The sequence below is a fragment of the Thermobia domestica genome, chromosome 11 (assembly GCF_964235325.1).
Source record: "Thermobia domestica chromosome 11, izTheDome1.hap1.1, whole genome shotgun sequence".
In the NCBI taxonomy this organism is placed as follows: Eukaryota; Metazoa; Arthropoda; class Insecta; order Zygentoma; family Lepismatidae; genus Thermobia; species Thermobia domestica.
The window spans coordinates 2,459,225-2,486,365 of record NC_137464.1 but is presented as its reverse complement, the minus strand read 5'-3'; the positions used below and the strand labels follow the sequence as shown (position 1 = coordinate 2,486,365).

General features: G+C 35.9%; 1 protein-coding gene across 1 annotated transcript in view; it reads right to left on the bottom strand.

Annotated features, from left to right (window-relative positions):
- Window positions 1-5,908: 5,908 nt before the first annotated feature.
- The window catches only part of LOC145663819 (radial spoke head protein 6 homolog A-like), a 74,057-nt gene continuing 52,824 nt past the window's right edge, over window positions 5,909-27,141 (bottom strand). The window contains exons 9-11 of the mRNA XM_081729911.1: window positions 23,215-23,360; window positions 18,945-19,150; window positions 5,909-6,282 (exon numbers count right to left, since the gene is read on the bottom strand). Coding sequence (XP_081586037.1) covers window positions 6,054-6,282; window positions 18,945-19,150; window positions 23,215-23,360 — 581 coding nt within the window. The 3' untranslated portion in view covers window positions 5,909-6,053. The remainder of the gene's footprint in view (window positions 6,283-18,944; window positions 19,151-23,214; window positions 23,361-27,141) is intronic.

The following is a 27,141-nucleotide window of genomic DNA, read 5'->3' as shown; positions in this document are numbered from 1 at the left end:
TAAAATTGGTAAAATTTATCGATTGCCTACTTAGCTTCCAACATTAGCTTGGATTGGACATTCAATGATACCTACATACTAAATTTGTAATTTAATACCTCAGTTTTAGAAAAATAAACATACTGCTGAACAAGACTGCACTTATTTAATATAAAAACACATTTACACGTGACGTTTCCATCTTCTATCCAAGATCCTCATCAGACGTACACTCACGTCTGATGAGGATCTTGGATAGAAGATCGAAACGTCAGGTGTAAATGTGTTTTTATATTAAATAAGTGCAGTCTTGTTCAGCAGTGTGTTTATTTTTCTGATTTTATTCGCAAGACGTTGGCTATGATTGTGTGTCACTCAGTTTTAGCGTACTGATTATAATACGTTGACCTTTAAATTTTACATGCAAATTAAATTTTACAGGATTTTCCCGTTATTGTTTTACATTTAAAAGAATGACGGGATTTTCCCTATGGCTAGGGCGGGAGTTTCTCAATTTAAGAAATTTACTGACCGGACTTCTTTAAGCTTATGGGACCTCTTCCAGCATAACCCCGTTGTTGAATAATAACACCAAGGCGAAACAAACTTATTTCTGTGAATATGTAATACAAATACATAAAGCAAAATATCTAAATCAAAAAACCTGGTTTAAACCCCAAAAAAGCCTGGTTTAAACTGCCCCCCGCGAAACGGGTTTTTGGCATTTTCAGAAACAACCATGGTTCTTGCCAACTCTGCTTACTTTTGTATATAGGAGGTTAAAATGTGTTTATTATATACATTGGTTAATCCTTTGGAATTCATAATGTAAAAATGTTGAAGTAAAATTGTTTAAAATATCTTTTCGAAATTCATGGTTTACTTTCGAGGTTGTATTATTATCGGCATCAACCACTAATTAAATGACTTTCTGTGTTATAGAGAAGCGAAACAAAGTCTGCTTTATCGATTTAAAGCAGAATTTTGAAAAAAGCCCAAAATTTCCCAAGCAAAAAAGCAAAGCAGAAAAAACCGAGTTTTTTTCCAAAAAAGCCGGTTTTTTTCCGAGCCCTTGCATCTCTAATGATTATGTTCCACATCTCCTCCTAGACGGTTCAACCGATTTTGAGCAAACTTGGCATAAATATTCTTTGGTACCATTTAATCAACACTGTCGGGGTTATCAACCCCCAACTCTTCCCTTTGCAGAGGGGGAGGGGTGGAAAATTGAACCAATGCTATTTAAATGGGGATTATAACATTAGGAATGGTTTTAATGGTATAACGTAAGAACGAGAAAAATAATTTTAACGAAATTTTGGAAACATATAGGTTATAGTGTGACATAAAACAGCCTTGGTATATAACGTCACTAGCGCCCCTAACGGCGGGAGTGGGAGGGAGGACATGTAAAAATGACCGAGATTATAGTTAAATCAATATATTTCGAAGTCGCTGAGATCATTAATAGTACCACCAAAGCCTAAAACAGAAAAGGCAAGGCCGTAGGCCGAGTAAAGATGGGACCTGGGGGCGGAGCAGTGGGGTGGGAGGGTTGATATATAAAAATCATCCAAAATGACCGATATTAGAGTCAAATCTATAAATTTCAGGGTCCCTAAGATCATTATAATGACATTCCCAAAGCCAAAAACAGAAAGAGCGAGACCGCAGGCCGAGCAAATACTGGGATTTGGGGCGGAGCGTAGGGTTGGTAAGGGTGATATGTAAAAATCGTCCAAAATGACCTATATTAGATTCAAATCTATACATTTAGGGGTAAATCTAATATCATTAATAGTATTCCGACGCCGAAAACAGAAAGAGCGAGGCCGCAGGCCGAGAAAATACCGGGGTCTGGGGTGGAGCCCTAGCTGGCCAAATACTAGCGAATTTATAAAATAATTCTGTAGCCTTGTTTTTTTAAAAGAAAGTGTGTTCAGAGAGAAAACTGTGCTTCTTCCCGAGGCTAAGACGGGTCTTGGCCTCTCCCGAGGAGGGTGCAAGGTACTGATGTGAGGAGGGCGCAGCGGCCATCGGACCGGTACTTGATTATGGCCAGTCCACCCCTGGTTCCATATACAGACAGATCATAATCCTTCTCAAATGCTACGTAGTGGTTCTCAACCTAATTCTTATCACGATTCCTATTTTATCACATCCTTTTGCCAGCGACCCCCTTATAATTTCTGGTAATAAACTTGTGTGGGATTTTTAATGTACCTATTGCGGAGATCTCACGATATCCATCTATTTCCATAATAGTAATTCATTTCTTGTACATAGGGATACAGTAACTTTCCTAAAAGCGAATGGATTAAAGCCAAATTTTGTCAGTTCATTCATATTACAAATATTGAATTTGATCTCTTATACTGTTTCAAAATGGAGGCCGTTTGAAAATTTTAAAACTTCATAACTCCATTAATTTTGGGTCATATGATTAAAAAAACTGTTGAAAATGTTTAGTAGACCTATTTTTTGTTGTTCTTAACAGTATGTATAAAAAAAAAATATGCCTATCAGAACAAAATTCAAAATAATATTTAAAAATGCTTTCCGGTGTTAGATTTTAATTATATCTATCTCTTCCACTTATCTTCGCGACCCCCATGAAACCCTCTCGCGACCCTCAGGTTGAGAAACTCTGTGCTAACGGATGCTGTTTAATTACAGTAGATAACATCCGAGTTACAGATTTACAATCGTTCTCGGATTCTAACGAATAATGGGTAATTACGAGAAGCATACCGAAAGTTTTTAGATAGTCTTTGAAAAATCAATTTATTTACATAAAACATTTTACAATTTCTCAAAACAACCCCACAAACATCAATACACTTTTGCAATATTAAAAAACCACGAGTCACATGTTTTTAAAATTTGTTTTGGAATTTTCATTATTATACGCTGCGATAGTCTCTTCAATCTTTTGAAAGCGGCATCCTGCAAGCTTTTTCTTGAGTTTTGGGAAGAAAGAAAGTCACACGGAGCAAAATCTGGAGAATAAACTGGGTGTGGTATAATACACACTCTATTTTCCTGTAGAAACGCCAAAGTTTTCTTGCTGAGTGTGACCGTGCATTGTCGTGATGAAGAAGAAAGTGCGATAGTGGAGAAATTTAGTGGGCAGATCTCCATGCTTCAAAGATACTCGGAAGCCAATAAGTAGCGTACCCTTCTGCTGTCACCAGTGGTGTAACACTAGAATTTTTGGTAGTTATACTCTCGATCGTTTTCAAAAGTATAGCATATACGGAAGACTATTTGGCGTATACGCACCCCAATATACACTCATTCTTTCGTAAATTTAAGGTGAGTATACTCTGGACTACAAAAATTTTAGGTGGGTATACACTGTATACTCCCGTGTACGACCCATTACATCCCTGGCTGTCACTGTACGTCAATCATCTAATTGTATAGTTGCTACATGTCCACTCTTAGAGAAAAAAGATCCCCATAACTTTACCCACACACCGTGCTCTTTTAACTTTTGAAGTAGTAGTTTCATTTTGAAAACAATACACTGTCGACTGTTGTTTTGTTTCGGAGTCAGAGTTTTAAATCCATGTTTCGTCATCTGTGACGATATTATAAACGTCTTTACTTTGCCCCTGCGAAAATCGTTTAAGTATATAGCGGCGCTATTCTACACTATCTTTTTGTTCAGGGTAAGCACAAGTAGAACCCAGTGACTGCAACGCTTGGAAAGACCGAGATAATCTTTTATTATTGACTGTGTTACAGTTGATCCAATCTTCAAGGTCGACTGATTCTCCTCGTATGTGATATTGTGATCCTTTTGCACAAAATTTCTTACTGCTGCGACATTTTCATCCGTAAATGCGGTGTTCGGGCGCCCAGAGCGAGGCTCATTTTTCTCAGGCTTTGTCGGCCGTGTTTAAATTCCGCAAACCAATTTTAAAAAGTTTTGCGTTTGAAGGAGCAGAGTCCCCGAATTACCTTTCTTAACAATCATGGCTCTGTTCTTGCGTTAAATCGTAGTTAAAAAACGAAGATCATTGCACGAAAATCAAGACGCTCGAGCTCCATTGTTATCAACTGACAGACTCAAAACTACCTTATACTTTCAGCTTTCTAATTTTCAAACCAACCAATCTGCAGCCTTGCAGTTGTACTTTTCACCTTTAAGAGCATACACTTTTAAACATGATACGTTTCAGTAGTCAACAACACTATTTGAATTTTAATATCTAAAACACTTTTGGTATGCCTTTCGTATAGTACAAGATGTCTGACTCAAAGGTTGACATTTCTGCTTAAATGTTAACGGATGCTGGATAATTAATGTCCAGGGTGTCTACTGAATTTCATTTTCAAAATTCCAGTATATTCAGTATAACTATCAGCAAAATTCCAGTACCTAACATAATGACTTTTTTAAAGTTCTTTAGAAATAATCACACTCTTGATTATTTTAGGCTTGTAATTGTTTCGCCACTAAAAGAATATTTTATTTTTAATAAATTTAATTAGCCTTGATTTTTTTTAAATACAATGATTTTTTAACATTTAAGGGCCTTCCAACTCTCCTCACAGCCCTCCATCCAATATTTTAAATGTCTAGTTCTAGTTCTAGTTATCTCCCTTTTGGGAGATTTATAAAGGAAGTCCCAGCCTTATAGCCCAGTAGACTGCTTCACTAAATTTGTTTTAATTGTTTTTGAAAACGTAGATTTGTATAAAATGGCGAGTTCCAACATGGACGAATTCGCCTGTTCTAAGTAGATTTGTTTTCACACAATTTGTGAAGTTACTAGGGGGTTAGAGGCTCAGGACATATAAAAAAGATGTAATAATATATAAAAATTGTAAAGAAACTAAATTTTCTCAAACTTTAAAAGTATGTATGAATTCACATTTGCACAATTGAAGGAACATGATGCTTCAGGTGTAAAGATGTCCGACGCCATCTTGTTCCCCCTCTTTTAAATTTCTAATTACAAAATGTATACAACTCTTGCTATGGAAAAATTTACAACTTCAATGGATACAAAATTGTTTCTAAGACTATTAAAACAATTACAAAAAAGTATTGTTGACAAATTACCAATTTCATGATTTTTCCATTATGTGGACCAAAATTCCAGTATTTCCAGTATCAAAATTAAATTCCAGTACAATTCAAGTATTTCCAGTATTAATAGACACCCTGAGTACAAGATATCCAACTTACAAATTTACAAAGAAAAACGACTATATTGTAATGTAAAGCGCTTAACGAGCAATCTTATCAACAAATTTTACCTCCAAATTCTTATAGATTAAGAACATGTTCGATATATCAGATACAGGGTGAGGCAAAAGTCCAGCATTACTCTTGTATTTTTGAAACGACTTGAGGAAAGACGACGAAACTTTAAACGTGGGTAATTGGAGTGGGGGCGCACCAGACGGTGCCATCGGCATCATGGTAGCCATCTTGAAATATTCCATAGGTTGCCTGGGCCTTAGGAACAGCTATTTACCCTAAATACTTAGGGAATTTTGTATTAGTAACACTGTGTTATGTTTTATAACAACTTTTTTTTTAATAAAAGGTTGCGGGGAAAAAAATCGATTCCCGTGTCTAAATTGTTCTACCTTATCATCGTAATTTTACAATATCCTAAAGTAAATCCTTATTATAAAATAAAACGAACATATCAGTCTCTGAGTAATGCTAATATGAAAGTTTCAAAATATTTAAGTTATGGATTGTATAAATATCTCAGCAAAACTATTTCGGCATTGTTAATCCTTCTTACAAATGGTAGACCCCTGAGGGCCTGTCATGCTACTTCCAAATGGTTCAGTCATACTAATAACTGTCGCTAGCTGACGCCAATAGATATCACTAGCATGCAAGCAACTTGCACACGAACTGAAAGCTTGGAGGAAACCAATATTACAAAACAAAACGAGATTCAAACAATAAATGTTTTAATTCATATTTTTCAACATAACACAAAACGCAATTTTCAATGACCTCAAATAATTGAAGTTTTACATAGAAACAACATAACACAGTTTAAAATTCCAAGCAAAAAAAAAAAAAGTAACGTCACAGATTAATCATCCTCCTCCTCTTCTTCGCCCTCTTCTTCCGCTTCTTCCTCTTCGTTTTTCTTTGGCAGGTGGCGTATTCTATAGGCCTCTTCGTCCTCAGGTGTTGGATCGCTCATTTCCATTATTTCTGGCCCCAGTGGGTATTCGTTCAGAGGTTGAGCATGGGGCGGAGGCGTATAGTTGTTGGACGAAAACTTATGCCCCCATCCAACGTAGATGTTTTCAAATTTTCTAAAATATTAAAAATAAATTTCATACAGATTTTCTACCTCACGTTCAGCCATAGGACGTTTTCTCGTAGTTCAATAATTGTGAATAAGGATGATAAGGGAAGTATCAACGATTGCTAACGACAGCATTTTAAGGCATTTGTTAAAGAACCGTGTTGACTTAACTGTAGTGTGAGATCTCACCTTAATGATATGAATGACCTCACCTTAAGTTTTTGAGATTATTTTAATGAGAAAACAAAAGTACTCAACACACTTTGAAAGTACTATTCAAAGAGTAATTCGGAAAGTAACGTCCGCTTGATTGTAAAGAAAAATCTCGCACAGATACATTTTTCTTTTTTTACTTATATCTGAAAAGTACAGTTGCCCTATTTTTCAATATAGTCGCCATACAAATCCAAGTACGGTCATAGTGTTTCATCTACTTATAAATCCCTTCTGCCCATGGGCGGAGTTAGGAATTGTGTCCTGGAAGAGGGGCACACTGTAAATACAAATGAGAATTAAAGGATCTTATAGGTTGAATTTTTATTTTTTGTCAAAAAGTTGGAAGGGATGCCTCCCTATGGCCCCCCATAGCTCCGCCTATGCTTCTGCCTAAAACTCAACCGCCTGGAATTCAATCAACCTGTCTCAGCATTGTCAAGATCCTCGTCATTAGCAAAGTGCTGTACCCCAAGCCACTTCTTCATGTGAGTGAACGGAGGGAAATCAAAAGAAGCCAATTTCAGGCTGTACGAAATTTGTTATCAATTTTCGTGATGAGATCATAACTAACTACAGAAGGTCTACAATTTCTTCTTAGTTCATCATAAAGGTTTGATCTTTTTTTTTTGAAAAATCTGATCACGATTAATGTCTGCAGCTCACACACATCTTATTTTTTATTTTAATTTAATTAATTTTATTTTTTATTTTTCACAAACAAATCTTATTAGCTCGCATACCTTGCATTTGACGGATTTTCTGTAGCAACACATATTTCGTAACGTTATAACCAAGATACGCGCGCTAGTGCAATAGCACAGCTGGAAGCTTACTGAATTACAGATTGTGATGTAGCAGCTGTTGCCCTCCACCCACTACTACTAGCGTCACACCACTGCGATTACTTTCCGAATTACTCTCATATAATAGAAACCTATCAGTTAAAACTCTTTTTTTAACATTTAAATCCCAGTTCTTATTGTACCTTGTTCCTTTGGAGGTTATCACTCTGTATTCCTCTGTGTTACGAGTATACTCAAATTGATTTTGCATACCTCGTGAAATCATAACGGAAACATAATAATAGCAAATTTCAGGTGTCAAGCAAGTCCAACCATAAAATGACTTATTATTGTTACGTATTTGTTCCTTAATAGTCTGACCTTGACGAGTCACTCAATGGCACGTCACGGTCGCGGGAGAGACACATCCTGTGTGGTATGAAATTTTTTTTTTAAGAGTGCCTGCGGTCATAATGCGATTATGGTTTCCACGAAACTTTTTATACTAAAAATATCGTACTATATTTTGAACCAATACGGCAGGTTGCACCAATGGCCAGGGCTTAAGTAGAAAGTATTCGATGTGGTAAATATGGGTTTGTTGACGTGGAGATGTTGCATGTTATTGGTGGGTTTATATTGATTAAATTATTGTTGATGATCCAAACAAAGCCAAAACTTTCTTGAGGACTTACATTTGAAAATACAGTATATTATACTAATAGAAGCTTTTGACTGTCAAGTTGAGAAGGAATAGATGCACTTAACTGACATGTCATTCGGTTTCCAATTGTCTCGCAGAATGTTCCGGAATTCACTGACTTCAAGTAAAAGCTTTGAAAAATTCGAACGTAACTTATGATTTTAGTGATAATGCGTGATTACATATTTAATATATCACAACTACTATCTAGGTTCGATTTATAGATTGTAAACAGAATTCAATCTCCTAATATATTTGACTCTGGTAGTTTATTGGAACAAAGTTTCTACCAAATTTTAAATTACAAGATAACCAAAAATGTTCTTGCTGTTCTAGAGCAGTGATAAACCAAGAGCAATACAGTAGGCGATATGTACCTTTAGGTTTCGAAGTAATGTCCATCAGCATCCAACGCCTTTTGCAAACGTTTCTGCAGCTGCACGATACCCTGGTGATAAACTTGGAGGTCGTGGGTGCAAAGAAGTCCATGAGGGCGTTCCGCAGGTCATCCTCATTTTTGCGAAGGATCTCCTGCGGAGGTAGTTATAGAGGGAATGAAACAGGTGGTAATCTATTGGCACAAGATCTGTTGAATATAGTGCATGACAGTCTCCCAGGTCCTCTTTGCCACATGTGGCTTCGCATTGTCGTGTAGGTACAGCACACCCTTGTGATTCACCAATGCTGGCATCTTCTGCCGCAATGCATGGTGTACCCTTTGCAACTGCTGAGCAAAAAGGTCAGCAGTAATGATCTGACGAGCTGGAAGGAACTCGTAATACACCTTTGTGGGTGCAGATGTGGTCTTGAGGTGTGAGGGACAGGGTCACATGGCAACAACCAACGTTTAGTATGCTTAGGAGTGTCACAGAGAACCTACTTTTCGTCACCAGTGAGCAAGCAATCAAGGATGGGTTGAAGATACCGAGTAAGCAAGGACAAATAGGTTATCATTCGTTGTTCTGTATTGGCTTCCGACAATGTGTGGGGCTCCCACTTCCTTAACTTGTATGACTTCCTTATCCCAAGCAGGTCCAGTCTGACTGTTTCAGCTGAAACATGGAAGCTTTCTGCAAGTTCATCACACGTTAGACCACTGTTCTTCTCGATGGCTACTTTCAGGGTCTCGTTATCCAATACATGTGGTCACCACTGCGAGGTTCATCCGAACATTCCATTCACATTTCCCGAACAGAATTTCTGGAACCAATGCCTGGCGGTGCGTTCGTTCAAGCCATACTCCCCAAATGCCTGGCATGTGCAACAACTTGATGCGGCAGCAGAGATGCCCATTTTAAAGTCATATAACAACCACACGCGAACAAGCTGTTTCGATGCCTCTATTTCTCTTCAACACTGGACGAGCTATATGTGCTGTCTGTGCTCAACGTATCTCTATTACTAATGGTCGATAGTGAGACTAACTTCCGATAGCTTGGCAGGCATGTGCGTTATTTCGTTTCCTCTCTGTGAGCGCATGATTAATGGGGCGTCAAAAACGGCAAGAACTTTTTTTGGTTACCCTGTATATTGAATGGCCCACATTCAGAATAAGCAACAAGAGAGTTATAAAAATCGTTACACATTATATGAGAGAACAACGTAACTTGTACTTTGAAAGTAATAATTTAATTAATTGCGCACATTATGTTTCGGGAAAGTACGTACAAACAGAGCTATTGAGAAAGTTGTCTCCAAGATGATTGACGCCTTTGGAAACGGCTCATATGCTTGCATAATAATATAAAATTTAAATAAAGTATTTGACACTGTTGCATATGAAATATTAATAGAGAAATTACATCATCATGGGTTGAAGTGGAGTGAACTGTTGATGATTAGATCCTATTTAGGAAATTGAAAATAGGTAATATATTCACAAAATAAACAGTTTAGCTTTCTTGACGTATTAACAAGAGTACAATTCTGGTATATATTAACCATTTACTTGAGTATTTATCAGAACCTACTGTGATGAGTGCCGATGACACGACATTTACAATAATATCAACATAATACAAATACATGATTAAATAAATAATGGGTGAGAGATAAATCTATTACTTGGTTATCTAGCAATAACTTAAAGTTGAATCTTAATAGAACGGAGACAGTACCTTTTCAACTCAATAGTTCCATGATTAACGTAAAGCATGTTTCTCAGTTAATCTATTAGAGATACACTTAGATGCGAAATTTTACTGGAATTTGCATAACTATGCAACTATATAAAAATATCAAGAGTAGTACATATACTACATAAATGAAATATACCTAAGTGGAAATTATTAATTACTACGTATATATGTATATACCTTCACTTCTATTTGTCATAGAGTGTTTTATTATGGAGCTAGCTACTCATCTGGGCCACAAACAATATTTAAATTGCATTAGAAACAGATAAGAAGAGTTACAAGAACGCCAGAGACAAAATCTTCTGGACCATTTTTGAAATATTTAAAATAATGAGTATCTCCTCCACATATATAAATGAAGAGCTCGGGGAAAGATAAGTGCTATGCTATACTATACTGCCTGAAAATGAATTAAGGGTTCCTTTGGGTCTTCATCTGTAGTACTTTTAACTGGCGGTAAGAAGTTTCAGGAAATCATAGGAAATAACACCACAAGTCCTATAAATCTATGTTGCTCCCATAAATATGATTGTAAACATTTTAGCATGAACAACTTATGCCACATGTCTGAGCAACATGTCGGAAGCTAGTACAAGTAATGTTAAAAAGCGCATGAGGAAAACATTGTGTTATATAGACAAAGAAAATGATATTGAAGACAGGGGCGGACTGGCCCGGGCGGGAAGGCGGGGATTCCGCCTGGGCCCGTTGAGTCAATAATAATAATAATAATAATATTTAACATACTACCACTGAAGTAGAACTAATTCCATGCGAACAGATATATATGATAGGCCCCTTTGGGTACGGCCACGGCCACATGGACCCTTATAACTTGTTTTATAGAATGCCCGGCTACGCTCTCCTAAAAAGACATGCACCAATAACAACAGGATTTCACTTTGACAGGCGAAGTTTAATGGTGTATTTTAAAGAATGAATTCCAAAGGGCAGAACTGCCATAATGTCATTTATTAGGTAGAATACATGAAGTTAATAAACATCTGATAACGAGGCCCTGAAGAGTAGCCGGAGCCCTTCCCAAATTTCCTAAGATAGAAGTCCCTTGAGATGATAATCGATTAATGGCATTATTTACCTGTTTTGATCAGTGGCGGCTGTTCAGATTTTGAGCACTCCAGCAAAAGATTTTGAGCCCTCTTGACAGGAACGTAATTTCAGGAAATTGAAGGGGAAACAATGAAAGAGGGTCTAGATGTGTCACATATCCGCGGGATTCCAAGGAACAGAGCCTATGGTCGGGGGTCTAATCCCCCAGAAATTGTCGGATTTACTAGAGTATCACACATTTGTCAAGAAGATCCTTTAAACCTCATTCTTCATATTAGGGACTCATGCGACAGAATTCTAAAGTAGGGCCCCTGAGTCCTTACTCTGTAAGATCCGCAATTTGAGCCCTATAATTCTGCATTTGAATTGGACTTCTCAGTTCTCATGTGTTGCATACTTGGAAGGAGCAAAAATAATTAAAATTTAACGCTTTTGGGAGGTTTTGTCAGTTATTTCAATATTAACCAAACTCTTTGAATACTAATGCAATAATCAAACGATGTTATAACTTAGCTGATTCTTGTAAGTTCTTTTCTGTGTCGTTATTCATATCAAGCCCGATACGTTAAACCGAATATTAAACTCACAAGTCAAGAGAAATCAAAGAATTTAGATTTTTATCCGTGTCTACTACCAAGGAAGTCATTTGAGTTAATTACTTCTATTACATTGTATGTAGTTATATTATTTCTTTGTAATTGCAATAATTGTGAAATTGCATAGGTAGTGTAGTGTATACTATATGTAGGGCATTTTCGATGTTTAGGGTGTATACCACATTTAGTGTATACTATATTTTATTGCTACAAAATAATATTGTTTATTGCGTACTTTAAACCCTATGAATTTCAGTCGCAAACATCCCAACCCCTATATATACACTATGTGACCAAAAGTATCCGAACACCCCCAAAAACCTACGTTTTTCATATTAGATGCATTGTGCTGCCACCTACTGCCAGATACTCATTATCAGCGACCTCAGTAGTCATTAGACATCGTGAGAAAGCAGAATGGGGCACTCCGCGGAACTCACGGACTTCGAACATGGTCAGGTAATTGGGTGTCACTTGTGTCAGAAGTCTATACGCGAGATTTCCACACTCCTAAACATCCCTAGGTCCACTGTGTCTGATGCGATAGTGAAGTAGAAACATGAAGGGACACGTACAGCACAAAAGCGTACAGGCCGACCTCGTCTGTTGACTGACAGAGACCGCCGACAGTTGAAGAGGGTCGTAAAGTGTAATAGGCAGACATCTATCCAGATCATCACACAGGAATTACAAACCGCATCAGGATCCACTCCAAGTACTATGACAGTTAGGCGTGAGGTGACAGTTAGACGTGATTTTTACTGCCTTTAAGCATCTGTGGTGTGAATGAGGAAACGCCCTGGAAAAGCTCTGTGTCCGGTCTCGAGATCTAAACCCATGACTTTCCGAAATCGAAATCAACGCTTTACCAACTGAGCGAAGAAGGCCGCTTTATATCGGTAGCCTATAATTTGCATGATATAATTAATTTGATTCTTTAGATCAGGAATTTCTCTAATCATGATCATTTGGAAAATTATGGATACTTGGACCATGTAAAACAATCATCAGAATCACATGACGGCAGAAATGTTTGGAAAGTGTTGCTATCAGCTTCTTATTTTAGGTAGTGTATATTTACAATAAAAGGGGGTGCACGTGCATCCCCTAAATCCCGCCCTACATGTATATATATCATGTGTGTGCGTGTATGGAGAGAGAGGGCCCCCATGATCAATCCCCACCCGGGCCCTTTATGTCCCAGTCCTCCGCTGATTGAAGATTTAATTCACAGTAGTGAAGAGGAATATGTTTCTTATGCAAGTGAATAAGATTCATTGTAAGAAAATCTGGTGCGTGTGGTCTCTGGTTCGATCCCAGCTCGCGCCAAGTGAACTTTGTGGTGTGTGGTTTCTCCCACTTTCTTCATTCCACCATTTTCCTTAATTTCTCATCATCACCGTCTCCTTTAGCCTAGGCGGTATAACCGCGGAACGTAAAACTCAAATATTTTATTTCATTTTTTCGTTGTAGGAAACGAATTTAAGGCAATTGGATCAATTTTTAATTAGTGAAACTTAGCATTGCTTTTCTCAAATTCAACGTATGCTCCCTCTTGAAACTGTACTTTATTATTGAAATGATAAAAATAAATCCCTCATTGAATGATTCCTTCTAAGGTTGTGAAAGCTATTTGTGCCATTGAACAATTACAAGTTAATTACAACAGATGATACAAATAGGTGCAATGTAATATGGGCTTAGACCTACGTTGCTTAAAGCAATAGATGTACAGTCAGAAACAATTTTAAATATAGGTTGAAGGTATAAGAAATAATAGCTACAACCTATACTTAATATTTCTACTTCATTGGTGTAGAAAATAGGATTTAAACAATATGGGATCAAATAACGTTTTCGCCCGCGTGGTTTATCATTTCGACATGTGGTTTTGTCTTAATTTGATGGAGAAATTGTTAATTGCATACAGAAAAGGTGACGTTAGACTTTGTTTTCTATTAAAAGAACACACAGTAGATTCAATTTATTAACTAAGAAAATCTACAACGTGTTCAAAATTTGGAGATAACCCTCTTGCAGTCATTTCCTGCAATCTAGTTTAAACTTAGGATAAGGGAATACTCAGTTCAAGTCATTAAAATAACATATTTCAGAGTTAACCGTATTTCTCTAAAAGTGAGCTACAGGTATAACACAGAATGAGTGAAAGACTGAACCGAGACTCGAACCCGGGACCTCCGACATACCGTGCCAATGCGTTAACCACTACGCCACCCACTCTGCTTCCCAGATCAGCCACACACACACACACACTCTCTCTCTCTCTCTTCTGAATTAGGCCCAGTTATTCACTTTTTGACTCTTTATGTTATTGAATCCTCGCCTACAGAGGATCTAGTGTGTAAAAAACAAGTTTAAATCACCTGTTTCCTTCTTTCATTGATATATATGAGTTACAGGTAGTTGAAGTATATGGCTCGTAAAATTCCACGAAAACACTAGTACATATTGTTTGACAAATGATTTCAATTACGTTTAAATTATTGGTATTACATTAGTCATACAGTAAGAAGTTTGGTATCAGTAGACTAATAATATTTTTTGGTTAGACATAAAGTTAAGTTTATGTTTTAAAAAAATGAAAAATAAATCTAGTATTCAGAGAAAACATTATTAAACTTTGATATGCTACTGAACTTATTGAGAACAGAAACGGTGATTTTATTCAACTTATATATAAAAAAGTTCAGTGCCTATAATATTTTCTTCATATTTATTTCACTTTAAATATTGAAAGATAAGTTCCTATTTAGAATATATAAAGAAAAGGCATTCAACAGGGAATTATTGAATATTCTGGAACCTTCATTAACATTCTTCTTGAATTATCCTAATGTGGTATGTCACTATCTTACTCCGAGTTCGAGTCCGTCTTTTATAAATAATGAAGCCTAAGAACAATATAGTGCTATGACACATTTTGAACGCTAGCCTTACTTCATATATATATATATTCATTAACTTACGTTTAAATTCATTGAAACTGGGATTTTATTGGTAAAAGAAATGAGAACTTCTTTTCTGATATAATTTTTCAAGAAGGAAATGAAACTGTTATTTATGGAATGTTTTGAAAATTTAGTTCTCATTTATCTCGAAACCATCCAAATGTTGCATAGCACTATCTTGTTCCGAACCCTTCATATATGTGTAACAAAAATTTTAGTAATGATAAAAAAAAAAAAATAAATAAATAAATAAATAAAATAAAATCAAAAGATTGTGATCTTGGCCAAGAACTTTAGGAATGATTATAAAAGAAAGCATCAAAAGATTGCGACCTTGACCAATAATTAGTTTTGAACGCCCCTAAATTGAGTTTTCTTATTTTTTTTTTTACGGAATAAGAACATCGTACGAAGTTAAGTGATAGTTTGGGTTTGGCTACACTATATGTAGTTTTCCAGATATAAGGCGTACAAAAAAACTTTTGATTGAAATATATTGGATCTTTTGATGTATTTTTGGATCAGAGGGTCATAAAATTTTCGAACTGCCCCTAAATCTTTTTTTTTTTTTTTTTTAATAGAATAAGCACATCATACTGTGTTAAGTGATAGTTTGGGTTTACCTACACTATATGGAGTTCTACAAATATAACGCCAGCAATAAAATTTTTGCCTGAAATATATTGGATTTTTGATCTAAAAACTGCCTTATGAAAACTAGATAAGTTCTGTTATTTGGAGTATTTTTGTTTCATACAATAGAAGGCGGAAAAAGAAAATAAATATTCCTTATATCAGACCGGTCAAAAAGCAAAATAATTACAAATATATTGGAATTAAATTATATAACTTATGTTTTATATACAGTATATACCACTTAGAATTAGAGAAATGAAAACGAATCATTTTGAAGTCTGTAAAATTATGGCTATACTATTATAAAATTATGGCTATACTATTATAAAATTATGGCTATATTATTATAAAATTGTGGCTATACTATTATAAAATTATGGCTATACTATTATAAAATTATGGCTATATTATTATAAAATTATGGCTATATTATTATAAAATTATGGCTATACTATTATAAAATTATGGCTATACTATTATAAAATTATGGCTATATTATTATAAAATTGTGGCTATACTATTATACAATTATGGCTATACTATTATACAATTATGGCTATACTATTATAACATTCCAATATATATACGAGGGACAGTCAAAATGTTCCCGAAATTTTGTTATAGCTCTTTATTACTACAATATAAGTACACATTTACTTAATCGCCCTCAAAGTTGGCATCTTCGAAACACACATACACACACTTGTTTAATCGCTCCTGCAATTGGTGCAAACACCGACGAAAGACCTCTTCGTTATCTACCGAAGTTCATCCGTAGCCTTCGTTTTGATCTCTTCTACGTTGGCAGAACGAAACACGTCCATTTTTTAGCTTTGGGAAGAGCCAGACATCCGATGGTGCTAAACTGTTTTAAAGCTATCCAACACACTGAATCAGATTTTCCTCAATTTGCACATTAATTTGATGTTTACGCGTTACTCGATTTGTGGAATTGAGACAACTTATCACCACACTCTCTACCGTTCAGCTATAGTACTCGTACACTGCCTGTTGAGACGTGTTGACACTTGTTAAATTCTGAATTTACTGAAGTAGGGAATGTATTGCCCAAGATTCATTTTGATTGCATCACAAATGCCAGAACTACAACATTCCGGGAATTTTATGACTGCTCTTCGTATATATATAGAGTTTGGGTAGGAAATATATTGTTTTTTTAATTCAATCAATCATTTTAAGATATCCAAAATGTGGTATGGGTTAATTATAACATAATTGCAATCATCATTGATATTTATACATACGATATTTAAATCCTGTCTATTACATCATTTTGTTGTTGAACGATAATAGATAACTCTTGCCCTTTTGCACAGATATTCTTCCTTTCCTTTTATTACTTTTAGCAGTTAATCCTGTTGCCATAATCTACTAACTGAAGCCAACGTTCCTGATTTATTGTCTGGCAGACTACAATAACAGGATTGGTTGTTGAAATAACACGAGGAAAATAATGATCAGAATAGGAATCTCAGGACACATAAGAAGGTTAGAGTAGTGATATGCGGTGGAAAATTTTCCGTTCTAAAAAAATATCAGTAATCAAGTAACAATTCCTCAGCAATCATGAAATTGATTGAATTCATGTATAGAAATGTTAAAAAGTGAAAGATTGTTTAAAGAATCTGAAAATTTTATGGCTCAGACAATTTTCAGTACTATGTAGGAACAAGTTAAACAATTTTTCATGAATCGAAATATTTTATGCCTTATATGGAAAAATTGAAGAACTTTTTATGAGTCGGAAAGTTTTCATCATTTTGAAGCGAACAGTAAAACAACTTTTTTGTGAATCGGAAAGTTTTATTGCTCTGTAGAAACAAGTGAAAGGAATTTTCATAGATCGGAAAATTTTCATCACGATGTAGAAACAGGTGGAAAACACTTTTCATAGGCCGGACAATTTTGGATATTATGTATAGCGATTTTAGGTCGAAAATTTCCCACTATATTTAACTGCACATAGAGCTACAAAATTGAATTTCAGTAGAGGAAAGTTAGTCAGCAACAAATTATAATTTTCCAATTAGCTTTCGGGAACCGGAAAATTTTCTATTTCAAGTTGGGAAATAAAATTTTACAGTGTTTCTCTCTCTCTCTTGCTCTGAGAGCTTCTTCGTTGCTAAGCGGTTAGCATATGCGTCTTTGGCATGGAAAACCTGGCTTCGATTCCCAGCGGGTGCTCAAAATTTCCCGGAAAATTTTCATCGCTGTAGAGGACATACACTTTTTCGACTCATGAAAAACTGTTTAACTTGTTCCTACATTGTACTGAAAATTGTCTAAGCCATGAAAATTTTCAGATTCTTTAAACGATCTTTCATTTTTTAACATTTCTATATATGAATTCAATCAATTTTATGAATACTAACGAATTGTTACTTAATCATTGATATTTGTTAAGAACGGAAAATTTTCCGGAAAAATATAGAAAAAAGTTTTCCATCTCACATCTCGACTAAACAGCGATGTAGGAATAAGTGGAGTATGTTTTTATGAATCGGAAAATTTTCATCACTGGGTTAGAGGTTGTTACTTCTTATTCTTACTTCTTAAGCGCATTGATAGGAAAGATGTCCTCGTATTAAAATATTATATTGCAGTCAAAATAAATTGAACATTTTTTTACACTAGCGGTGGGCACAAAATCGGTTTTCGGTTTCTAGAAAAGGCAAAATCGTCTTGGAAAACTTTCAGAAACCAGCTTTTCAAAACTGGGTCGGCTTTCTATCGAAAACTGGTTTCGGTTTAAAAACCGGACTAATTTTACAAAACCGGTTTCGGTTTTCTACTGAACCGGTTTCGGTTTCCTACTTAACTGGTTTGGTTTTGTATTGGACCGGCTTCGGTTTTCTACTTAACCGGTTTGGTTTTCTATTGAACCGGCTTCGGTTTTCCACTTAACCTTTTTGACTTTCTATTGGACGGGCTTCGGTTTTCTACTGAACCGGTTTTGATTTTCTACTTAACCGGTTTGGCTTTCTATTGGACCGGCTTCGGTTTTCTACTTAACCGGTTTAGTTTTCTATTGAACCGGTGTGAGTTTTAAACCCAATTCAGCTTTCTAACAAACTTTTTGCTTCTTTGAAAATGAGTACTACAAGAACAACTGGTTTCGGCGAAAATCACACGGATTTTATATATATATATATATATATATATATATATATATATATACAAAACCAACACCAGTTTCACTGTAAAAACTGAATCGTTTTTGACGAAAATCGAAATGTCTGTTTTTATAGAAGCCGGTTTCCGGTTTTTATAAAAACTGATTTTGACTATCCCATGTGTATAGTAAAATTTAAATTACTTTTACATTTTCTTTACAGATGAAATGTTTCATTTTATATTTTGAGAGTAAAGAGAAACTATCTAATTACTCAGCTACTAGCAAGATATTACTTATATAGTCATCCGATATAAAATTGTAACTAAAAGAGAATGGGCTTTAGAAAAAAAAAACTGCATTTCATAATGTCAAAAGCAAATTTAGTTTATGTGCAGTAGAAGTAGGAAGATGATAATACGTACTTTCCATCTGAGAAGGTATAGGCTCCCGGCCAAAGATTTGATTGTACAACGGCGAGAGCTGTTTCAGGAAGAAGAACGGTGGTTCCCTTCACTGTCCACGGAGGGACTGTCTCGATAGTCGCATCTTCTGCCAGTGGCGTCAGAAGAGGGGGTCCAACTTCCTTCGTTTCTTCTTCTTCCTTCTCTTCCTCTTCTTCTTGTTCTTCCTAACGAAAAGAAAGAGAATATATTACAGTATTATTGGAAATACTTAATACGTTAGTTTAATAATGAAAGTTCAACACACGCCTAAAGAATCCAAGTAAATACCAATCGCTAATCGTTTCTGCGATAAGTTCTCACCATTGTCAGTAAGCCTTTTTCTAAAAATTTATGTTGCTTGAAGAACTACATTTTTGCAAAATATTTTTCAATATGGAAAAATTATGAGGTACTGAACAGATGATATTCCTCGATGCATTAGTTAATTTTTCTAAATAATTATGAACCATAAGGTTCAGTTGTTATTGTTTTACAAGTGATGGTTACAATATGCATATACTAACATAACAGGACATATACAGGGCGTGGGCGAAAATATGGAAAAGCTTGTAAAATTACTCATTACGTTTATTAATAGCGAGAAGGACCACCTTTGGCACACAGAACGGCTTCCAGTCAACGGGGAATGGAGAAATACAAGTCGCGTATGGTTGTCAAAGGGATGTTGTACCATTCTTCCTCTAAAGCTGCTAAAAGTTGTTATATAGACGACGGTGGTGGGTAGTGGGCTCGTGCCTAGGTCTCCAAAAATGACCACAAGGGCTCAATGATATTGAGATCTGGCGATTGTAGAGGCCATGGTAAATGTAACACTTTATCTTAGTGCTCATCAAACCAGTTTTGGGTGATGTGAGCTGTATGAACAGTAGCTCTGTCATCTTGAAACACGGCATTTCCATCTGGGAACAAAGTTTGCATCATGGGATGTAGTTGGTCACTCAAAATGGTTACGTAGCTCTTGGCAGTGACATGTTCATGCAGGGTGATGATGGGTCCGACACAATACCAGGATATTACTGCGCAAATCATCACTGAACCACCGCCATGCTTCCCTCTTGATAAGAGACAGTCTGTATCGTACGCTTGTGCTGGCGTTTCTCCACACGTAAACTCGGCCAACAGTTGGAAACAATGTATAGGAAGACTCATCCAACCAAATGATACTCTTCCATTGCTCCATTGTCCAGTTTTTATGGGCATTGCACCACTGTCTCCGTATAGCAACATGGTCAACAGTCACGTGTAGTTTGGGAATTGCAGACCTGGCATAAATACCCTGCTTGTGGAGTTCTTTTCTGACTGCTCTACTGTTTTGACGCTAACAGAGTTTGTAAGCACTGTATTCAGCTCAGCTGTGATGTTGGCGCTGTAATGACAATCCTATCCAATGTTCGTCTATCTCTGTCACGCAACACACACTTGTATCCACCCTGGTGCTTCGCTCATGCGATTTTTTCGGAACACTTGTAGGGAGTCATGATCTTCGAGACTGTGACTCTTGATGCACCAAATATCTCCGCTACTTTCGGAAGCTCCCACCATACACGCACCCACAATTTGCGTCTTTGAAACTCTGTAAACTCTGACATAACCTGCACGGGCCTTTTCGCAAAATATAACTTGCCCATCTATTCGATTGGCCAAGTTGTATACTTTACAAGATGTGCCGGTGACCACAGCAAATCGTGTTTGAAACGGCTACCTTTTTTATAGCACGTATTTCCGTATTTTTGTCCTATCCCCAGTATGTCGTTCAAAACTAAAGTGCTGTGGGAGATCTAAGTGCGAATAATATTTTGACGTTTATTTGCTTTATGTGTAGGTATTGGTAACAGGAAAACAATTCCGGTTATAAAGCAAGGACATCTAAGAAAATTTCTTTACCGGTCCATACACATTTCTACTAGGAAGAAGATTTTGCAAAAATGTAGTTCTTCAAGGAATGTAGATTTTTAGAAAAAAATTGCACTGACGACGGTAAGAATTTATTGCTGAAACAGTTTGCGATTGGTGTTTACTCGGATGCTTCTGGTAAGTGTTAGACTTGTATGCATCATACTGTTCCATTATGTAATTTCACATTAGTTTAAAGGAATACTAATGACAAGCTTGTTAAAGTTCTTAGATAGTATCTGATAAGAAAAAGGTACTTATTACTCGTCGAGAATGAAGAGTTGTACAACAGATGAACTGAAAAGGTCGTCTCACCTTGTTCTTTTGTATCCTATTATGGATTCATAAAGGACAAAATAAATTATCGTCGAATTTTCAGTGTCTATGCTGTCAGCATTGAGAAGATAGGTAAGAGAGAAATTTTGATTATTTCATCCGAATTAAAAAGATCTCATGTACTTGTTTCTTTACGAACCATGAAGACTTTTTGATAACTTCCACTTTATCAATGTTGTATTTTGTATCTTTTACTTATTTTGACGTGTCTGATGATAGAAGACCGTTGTTATGGTATCACGGATATGTTCTTTTAGTCTATTGTGAGTTTCTTTCCGTCGTGATTACGTATGTAATTTGGTACAAGCATAAGATTTGAGAGGCAGATGGGAAATCCAGTGAATTAGTGCAAGAAACTTTCATAATTTGTTAAGTTCTAACGCTCTGTTAAAATTGTGCTTTCTGAAAACTTTTCGTAATTTGTCTTAGATGGAAGAAGTCGTCCTTTGTTTTCGCATTGTCCGTTTTGTGCGATCTTTTATTCAATTTCGATCAGTGTGCGAATTGACGGGGTGGGGGTGTTTATTTTGGAGAAGAAAATTATAAATCCTGGCATGAGAAACTTTTCCCTCTCTAGAATTGTTTCGAATGGACTTGAGGATAGAAAAAGAAACACATTTTATTTTGTGGACGAAAGTAGTGCAATCAGAAACAAATCTTGTTTTATAATGTATGGTCGTACTGAGTTTGACGGGCAAACATGTAATTACTTCTATATATAATGTGTGATGGCTGGATACGTATATGGGTGAAATTCATTCCCCCTTGGGAAAAAATATTTAGTTCGTACACTGATTTAATTTATTAGAGTACAGTATTAGCCCTACCATTCTCCCTCTTCGTGTTCTACTTATTACTGTTGTCTATTTATCGTAACTCTTCCTGTCACTCAAAAAAGAAAAGTTGAAAGATGAATTCCTTTGTTTCATATTGTCATTTCTACTATATTTTAAAAGGGTTTTGATAAGGTGTACTAAACAAAAGACTTTGCAATATTTAGAAAGAAATGTAAGCAAATGTCTAGTACTCATAGAAAAAAAAAAGTATTATTCTAAGTTGCATTTTCGGAAGGTCCTGCTTCCATCTTCAGCCTAGAAACAATTCGAAGAGGATTTAAATTTGGGATAAAAATGTGGATAGGTAAAAAATGGTTAAAAGGATTTAAAGTATGTGAAACACAAGTCCTGTACCAGAATATCTGAGCGTGTTTGACCAGAAGCATATTTGTACGAGAATAACTGAGCACATTCTCACATCGAAATCTCATAGCCTCCAACAGTTATCTGGATTGGCAGTGCATCTTAAAGACAATAACCATAGCATTGCTCATTCATGTTTGATAGAGAAAGCAAAACAACAAGTGAACGAAAACTTAAGGAAGCCTATGATATGATATAAAGAGAAACCTACATTCAATTTAGATAAAGGGGATATAAATGTGCTCTTGGAGCAGTCTTTTTACTACATGTTTCCGCCGTCTGGAAGGAAGAGAAAAACAGTGAACAACAGGGAACAGTGACTAGTGAGTGACCATTTGCATGTGTTCATTTTTGACAGAAAACTTGTACTTCACATACGTATTTTAAATCCTTTTAACTATTTTTTTGCCTATTCAAATTTCTCCCACATGTTTTAAATCCTTTTCGAATTAGTTCTAGGCTGAAGATGGAAAGAGGTCTTCCACAAGCTTTACTTAGAAGAATACTTTGTTTTTTGTGGTGAGTACTAGCCTTTTGCTTACATTTCTTTCTAAATATGTATTATCACCGCTCGTAATATTGTGATACTTCATAATATATTTACAGTTTAATTATTATTTTTGTATATATCATACAAACTTAACATTTAGTAAAAGTATTGTTACTTATAATACTCGTGAATAAAACGGATTGCAAAAATGATAAATAATGACTTCACATTCACTATCTTGTATAATTCTATGTAGTAAAAGACTGACAAAATGCAATAAGCATCAGAAAAACTTCTAAACTATGTTTACCTCTCCTTCAGGGGGTGCTTTCCAAAATATTACTCGTCCCTGCTTCAAAATATGCGGTGCTATATGAACCCAGGAGGTTACACCGACGTCCAAAAGTTCCCTCAAGGGCAACGGAGCATACTCTGGATTTTGTTCTAATACTCGCACTGCAACAAAAAACTTACAATAATATTCCCATCATTGATTATATAAATTTTGTGTACATACTGAGTTCAAACGTTCTCAAAAACTAATTTTACAGCAGTTTATAGTAAGCATTTTGTGAATTTTTTCATATATACCATATTTCATAATCATGTTAATAAAATAGTAAAATACATATTATAGATTTCACTTTTTACCCAGCTTCAATATATATATTGTACTTCTAAAAGAATCAATTTATTTCATAAGATTAAAGAAATTCGTATACTTTACTTACTTTTACTTTTATATCGTTTACATGAACGAAAATAGAACCTTGCGCCAAATTGTAAAATACACTCCAAAACGAAAACGAAAATAATTGTAATTTACGTCAAAATACTGAGACTCAAAAAATTGGCCAAATTTGCCCCTCCTCTTCCTCCCATATAAACAACAAGTACACATACAGGATATTACCATGTAGTGGACTGCTTCATTGCTTCACATACTAATTTTTAAGAGTGTACCCAATGGCCCCCAAAAACTGATAAAAAAAAAACACGAACTTTACCTTCCCCACTCCGCCGTGGTAACCCCCCCCCCACATACATAAAATGCACATCGGCGGAAATCTTCATTGTTTAGGAACACATTGATACTAAGATTATCTTCCCAGTTTAATTAGGGACTGAGCTATTGAGGTCTAAAACCTTAGCGCACCAGTTGCGTCAATCGGTGTTTAAAGGTTAAAATCCCCGTTCATTTCAAAATAAAGAGAAGAATACTTACCCATATAAGTCAAGGGGGCCGAAATTCAAAATGGGGCAGGTATTCAATATCCTTAAAGACTACTTCAGTATACATATAGAACCCTTTATATTTAGTGAACAATTTTGTCAGTAGACAGCACAGTGGGTGTTACTTCGCTTATTGCGAAGCTTAATTAGTTTACTGCAATTTTACTAATAACCTCTATAATTTTTTCCACCAGTCTCCAATCCACGTGCACACTATAATTATCTGATCTCGAACATTTATACAACAAAAACCATTTTTCCCATGTTGAATAGATCATGCATTTATTCTCAACATCCAACTACTTGGTACAATATCTGCAGGGGCGGACTGGCAACCATAGGGCCCACCCTGCTAAACTGATATGAGGGCCCAATGTATAAAAATGTAAAAAATATACTTGGCATTCTTCATATGTATTACATATAAAAGTCCATCTTCGAACCCATAAATAGTATCCCATATATTCATACAAAAGCAAAACATTAATTACAAAAAATCTGAAGTAGGAACATTTTAATAGTAACTCATACAGTGTGTAATTGGCATTATCATTTTTTATTGTAAACACACACAATACCGGAATTGGTGCTTTCAGTTATTTATATAGTGCTATTGTTTTTTTTTTATGTAATGAATTTAAACCATTTATGTAAACAAATGAATGTCATGTTTTAGAAAACCCAAAATATATACATGTGCAATAAGTAAAAACTAATCTCAAGTCAACTTTGAAACACTAAATAATTAAAGCACTGACAGAAATAATGTAAGTTTCTTTCCTCATAAATCAGTTCTAATATCAAATGGGTTGAAATTTTCTACTGAATTGCATACTGTAACCTAATATAATATAATATTAATATTAATGCCAGAAATGTATCCTAATATTAATATCTTCATTATGCCAAAAATACCACTTACTTCAGTCGGGAGTCTGCACTTTTAGAAGTTACACCAACGCTTACTGAGCCCAGTGCCGGCAGCTAGTGCTCTCAAACGGGTCAGGTCAGGCTTCATCGGGTCAGGGCTCGAGTCGAACCCTGGGTAACAGGTCGGATCAGGGCTGCTCTAGCCACGGGTCGGCTCGGGTCAACTTTCTTATGCGTCGTTTCGGCTAAAACCTATTCGGGTCATGAGTCCGGTCGGGTCGACGTTCAACTCGATCCGAGAAGGATTTAGCCGAAACGGCGCATAAGAAAGTTGACCCGAGCCGACCCGTGGCTAGAGCAGCCCTGACCCTAGCGTAGGTGACCTGACCCGACCCGTGTCTCAAGCAGGCTTGACTCGACCCCTGACCCATGAAAGCCTGATCTGACCCGTTTGAAAGCACTACGCGGCAAACAGTTCAGTTAATTTCGTGTTCGCCTGTTAAAGTTGTCTAATTTCAAGTAAAAATAGCCATACAAGATAAGCTACAATTGACTGAAGTCATCCAAAGACATGGTGTATACATTATAATTTATAAACACCTTAGACGGAAAAACTAAAAAATACCTGGCAACTGTCCTGCAGTACTCGAATGAATCACATCACGCTCATTTGTTTCTTTGGGCTTCACAGATTCAAATAGCCTACGTTGTTTTGGGTCAAATGCAGCTTTTTGTAAATCACATCTTCGTTTGTGTTCTCGCTTTTTAGCACCACTTTTATATTTTTTCTTTACAGTAATCTTACAATCACTCGTACCATCCATACTGACACAACCACATCTGTCTTCCACGACAGACGACACGTAACTGGTGTTCCAATAATTGAATTGCTGCTATCGGATTTGCTCTTCGATGTAATATACAAATAAAACACGAGCCGAGGGCAGCAACTTCATAGTAATTGTTTGAGGTTTGTATAAAACAATCTTTGATAGTGGAAACTAATTTCTTTTCGCTTTACCGCACTGAAAAGAAAGAAAAAAAAAAAAAAAAAACGAAGCCTGATCCGATTTCTTTCTTCGAAGCTTGGTCTGAGGACAATGCAGTTCAAAAACGTTCCGGCTCCACCTCCAGTTTGCACAATAACAATATCTACGAAACTATTGTTTCTTTAAAACATCGCCACTCGCCGGCTTGTAAAAGGACCGGAGTAGGCAATGGTATCCAAATCCAATAACAGCCTGAAATCTACTGTGTTTCTTATATTTAAAAAAGTATTAGTTAACGTTCTCGTTTTTAACAGCTGTCGTATCACAAACCCAGCAATGCTTTAGGGCCTGATTGTCTCATAGACGGACCTTTTCAAGTCAATAAACGTGAAGAAGAAAGTCTGTTCGTCTGTTCATGAAAGTTTACGTCTTTTTTATGCAAAACACAAGTTTGCGGGAGTTACCCTGCCATATTTTTCATGCTGGTAGGTTTAATTGAGCACATCTTTTTAAAATTGGTGGAGGGGGCCCACCTGTTTGGGGGGCCCACCCTGCATTTGCAGGGTGGCAGGGTGGGCCAGTCCGCCCCTGAATATCTGTTATATATTGTCTAAATAAAACTAAAACCCATTCCAGTAATCTCTAGGCAAGATAATAAAAGATATTTTTTTTATATATAAAACAAAAGTTCCATGCAACAGCAACGACTCGCCTCTCACACATTACTATAGTACACTGTTTTTTTTCTTTTTCTTCTTCTTTACACTGTTCTACATTCGTTCTTCTCAGAACGCTACAGTGGGATATAATTTATTTATTCATTTATTTATTGAAAAGTATACTACAGGCTTTACACCAAATTATAGTTTATTTATTTATTGAAAGGTATACGACAGATGTTACATCCTATTACAGTGTCCTTTCATATTACATGTGTTTACATAATTAATAATTTTCTTTTTGAATCCTTTTGCTGTGTCAAATTCATCAACAGTCGAATTATGTTTTACAACACTGTTGAAGTACGAGCAAGTTCTCCATATTGGACAATATTGAACGTAGTTGCTTCTAACTTTCTTATAGTAGAAAAAAAAAGTGTTTTATTTCTTGTCTTCGATGACTGTATCTTGTTATTTCATTTCATC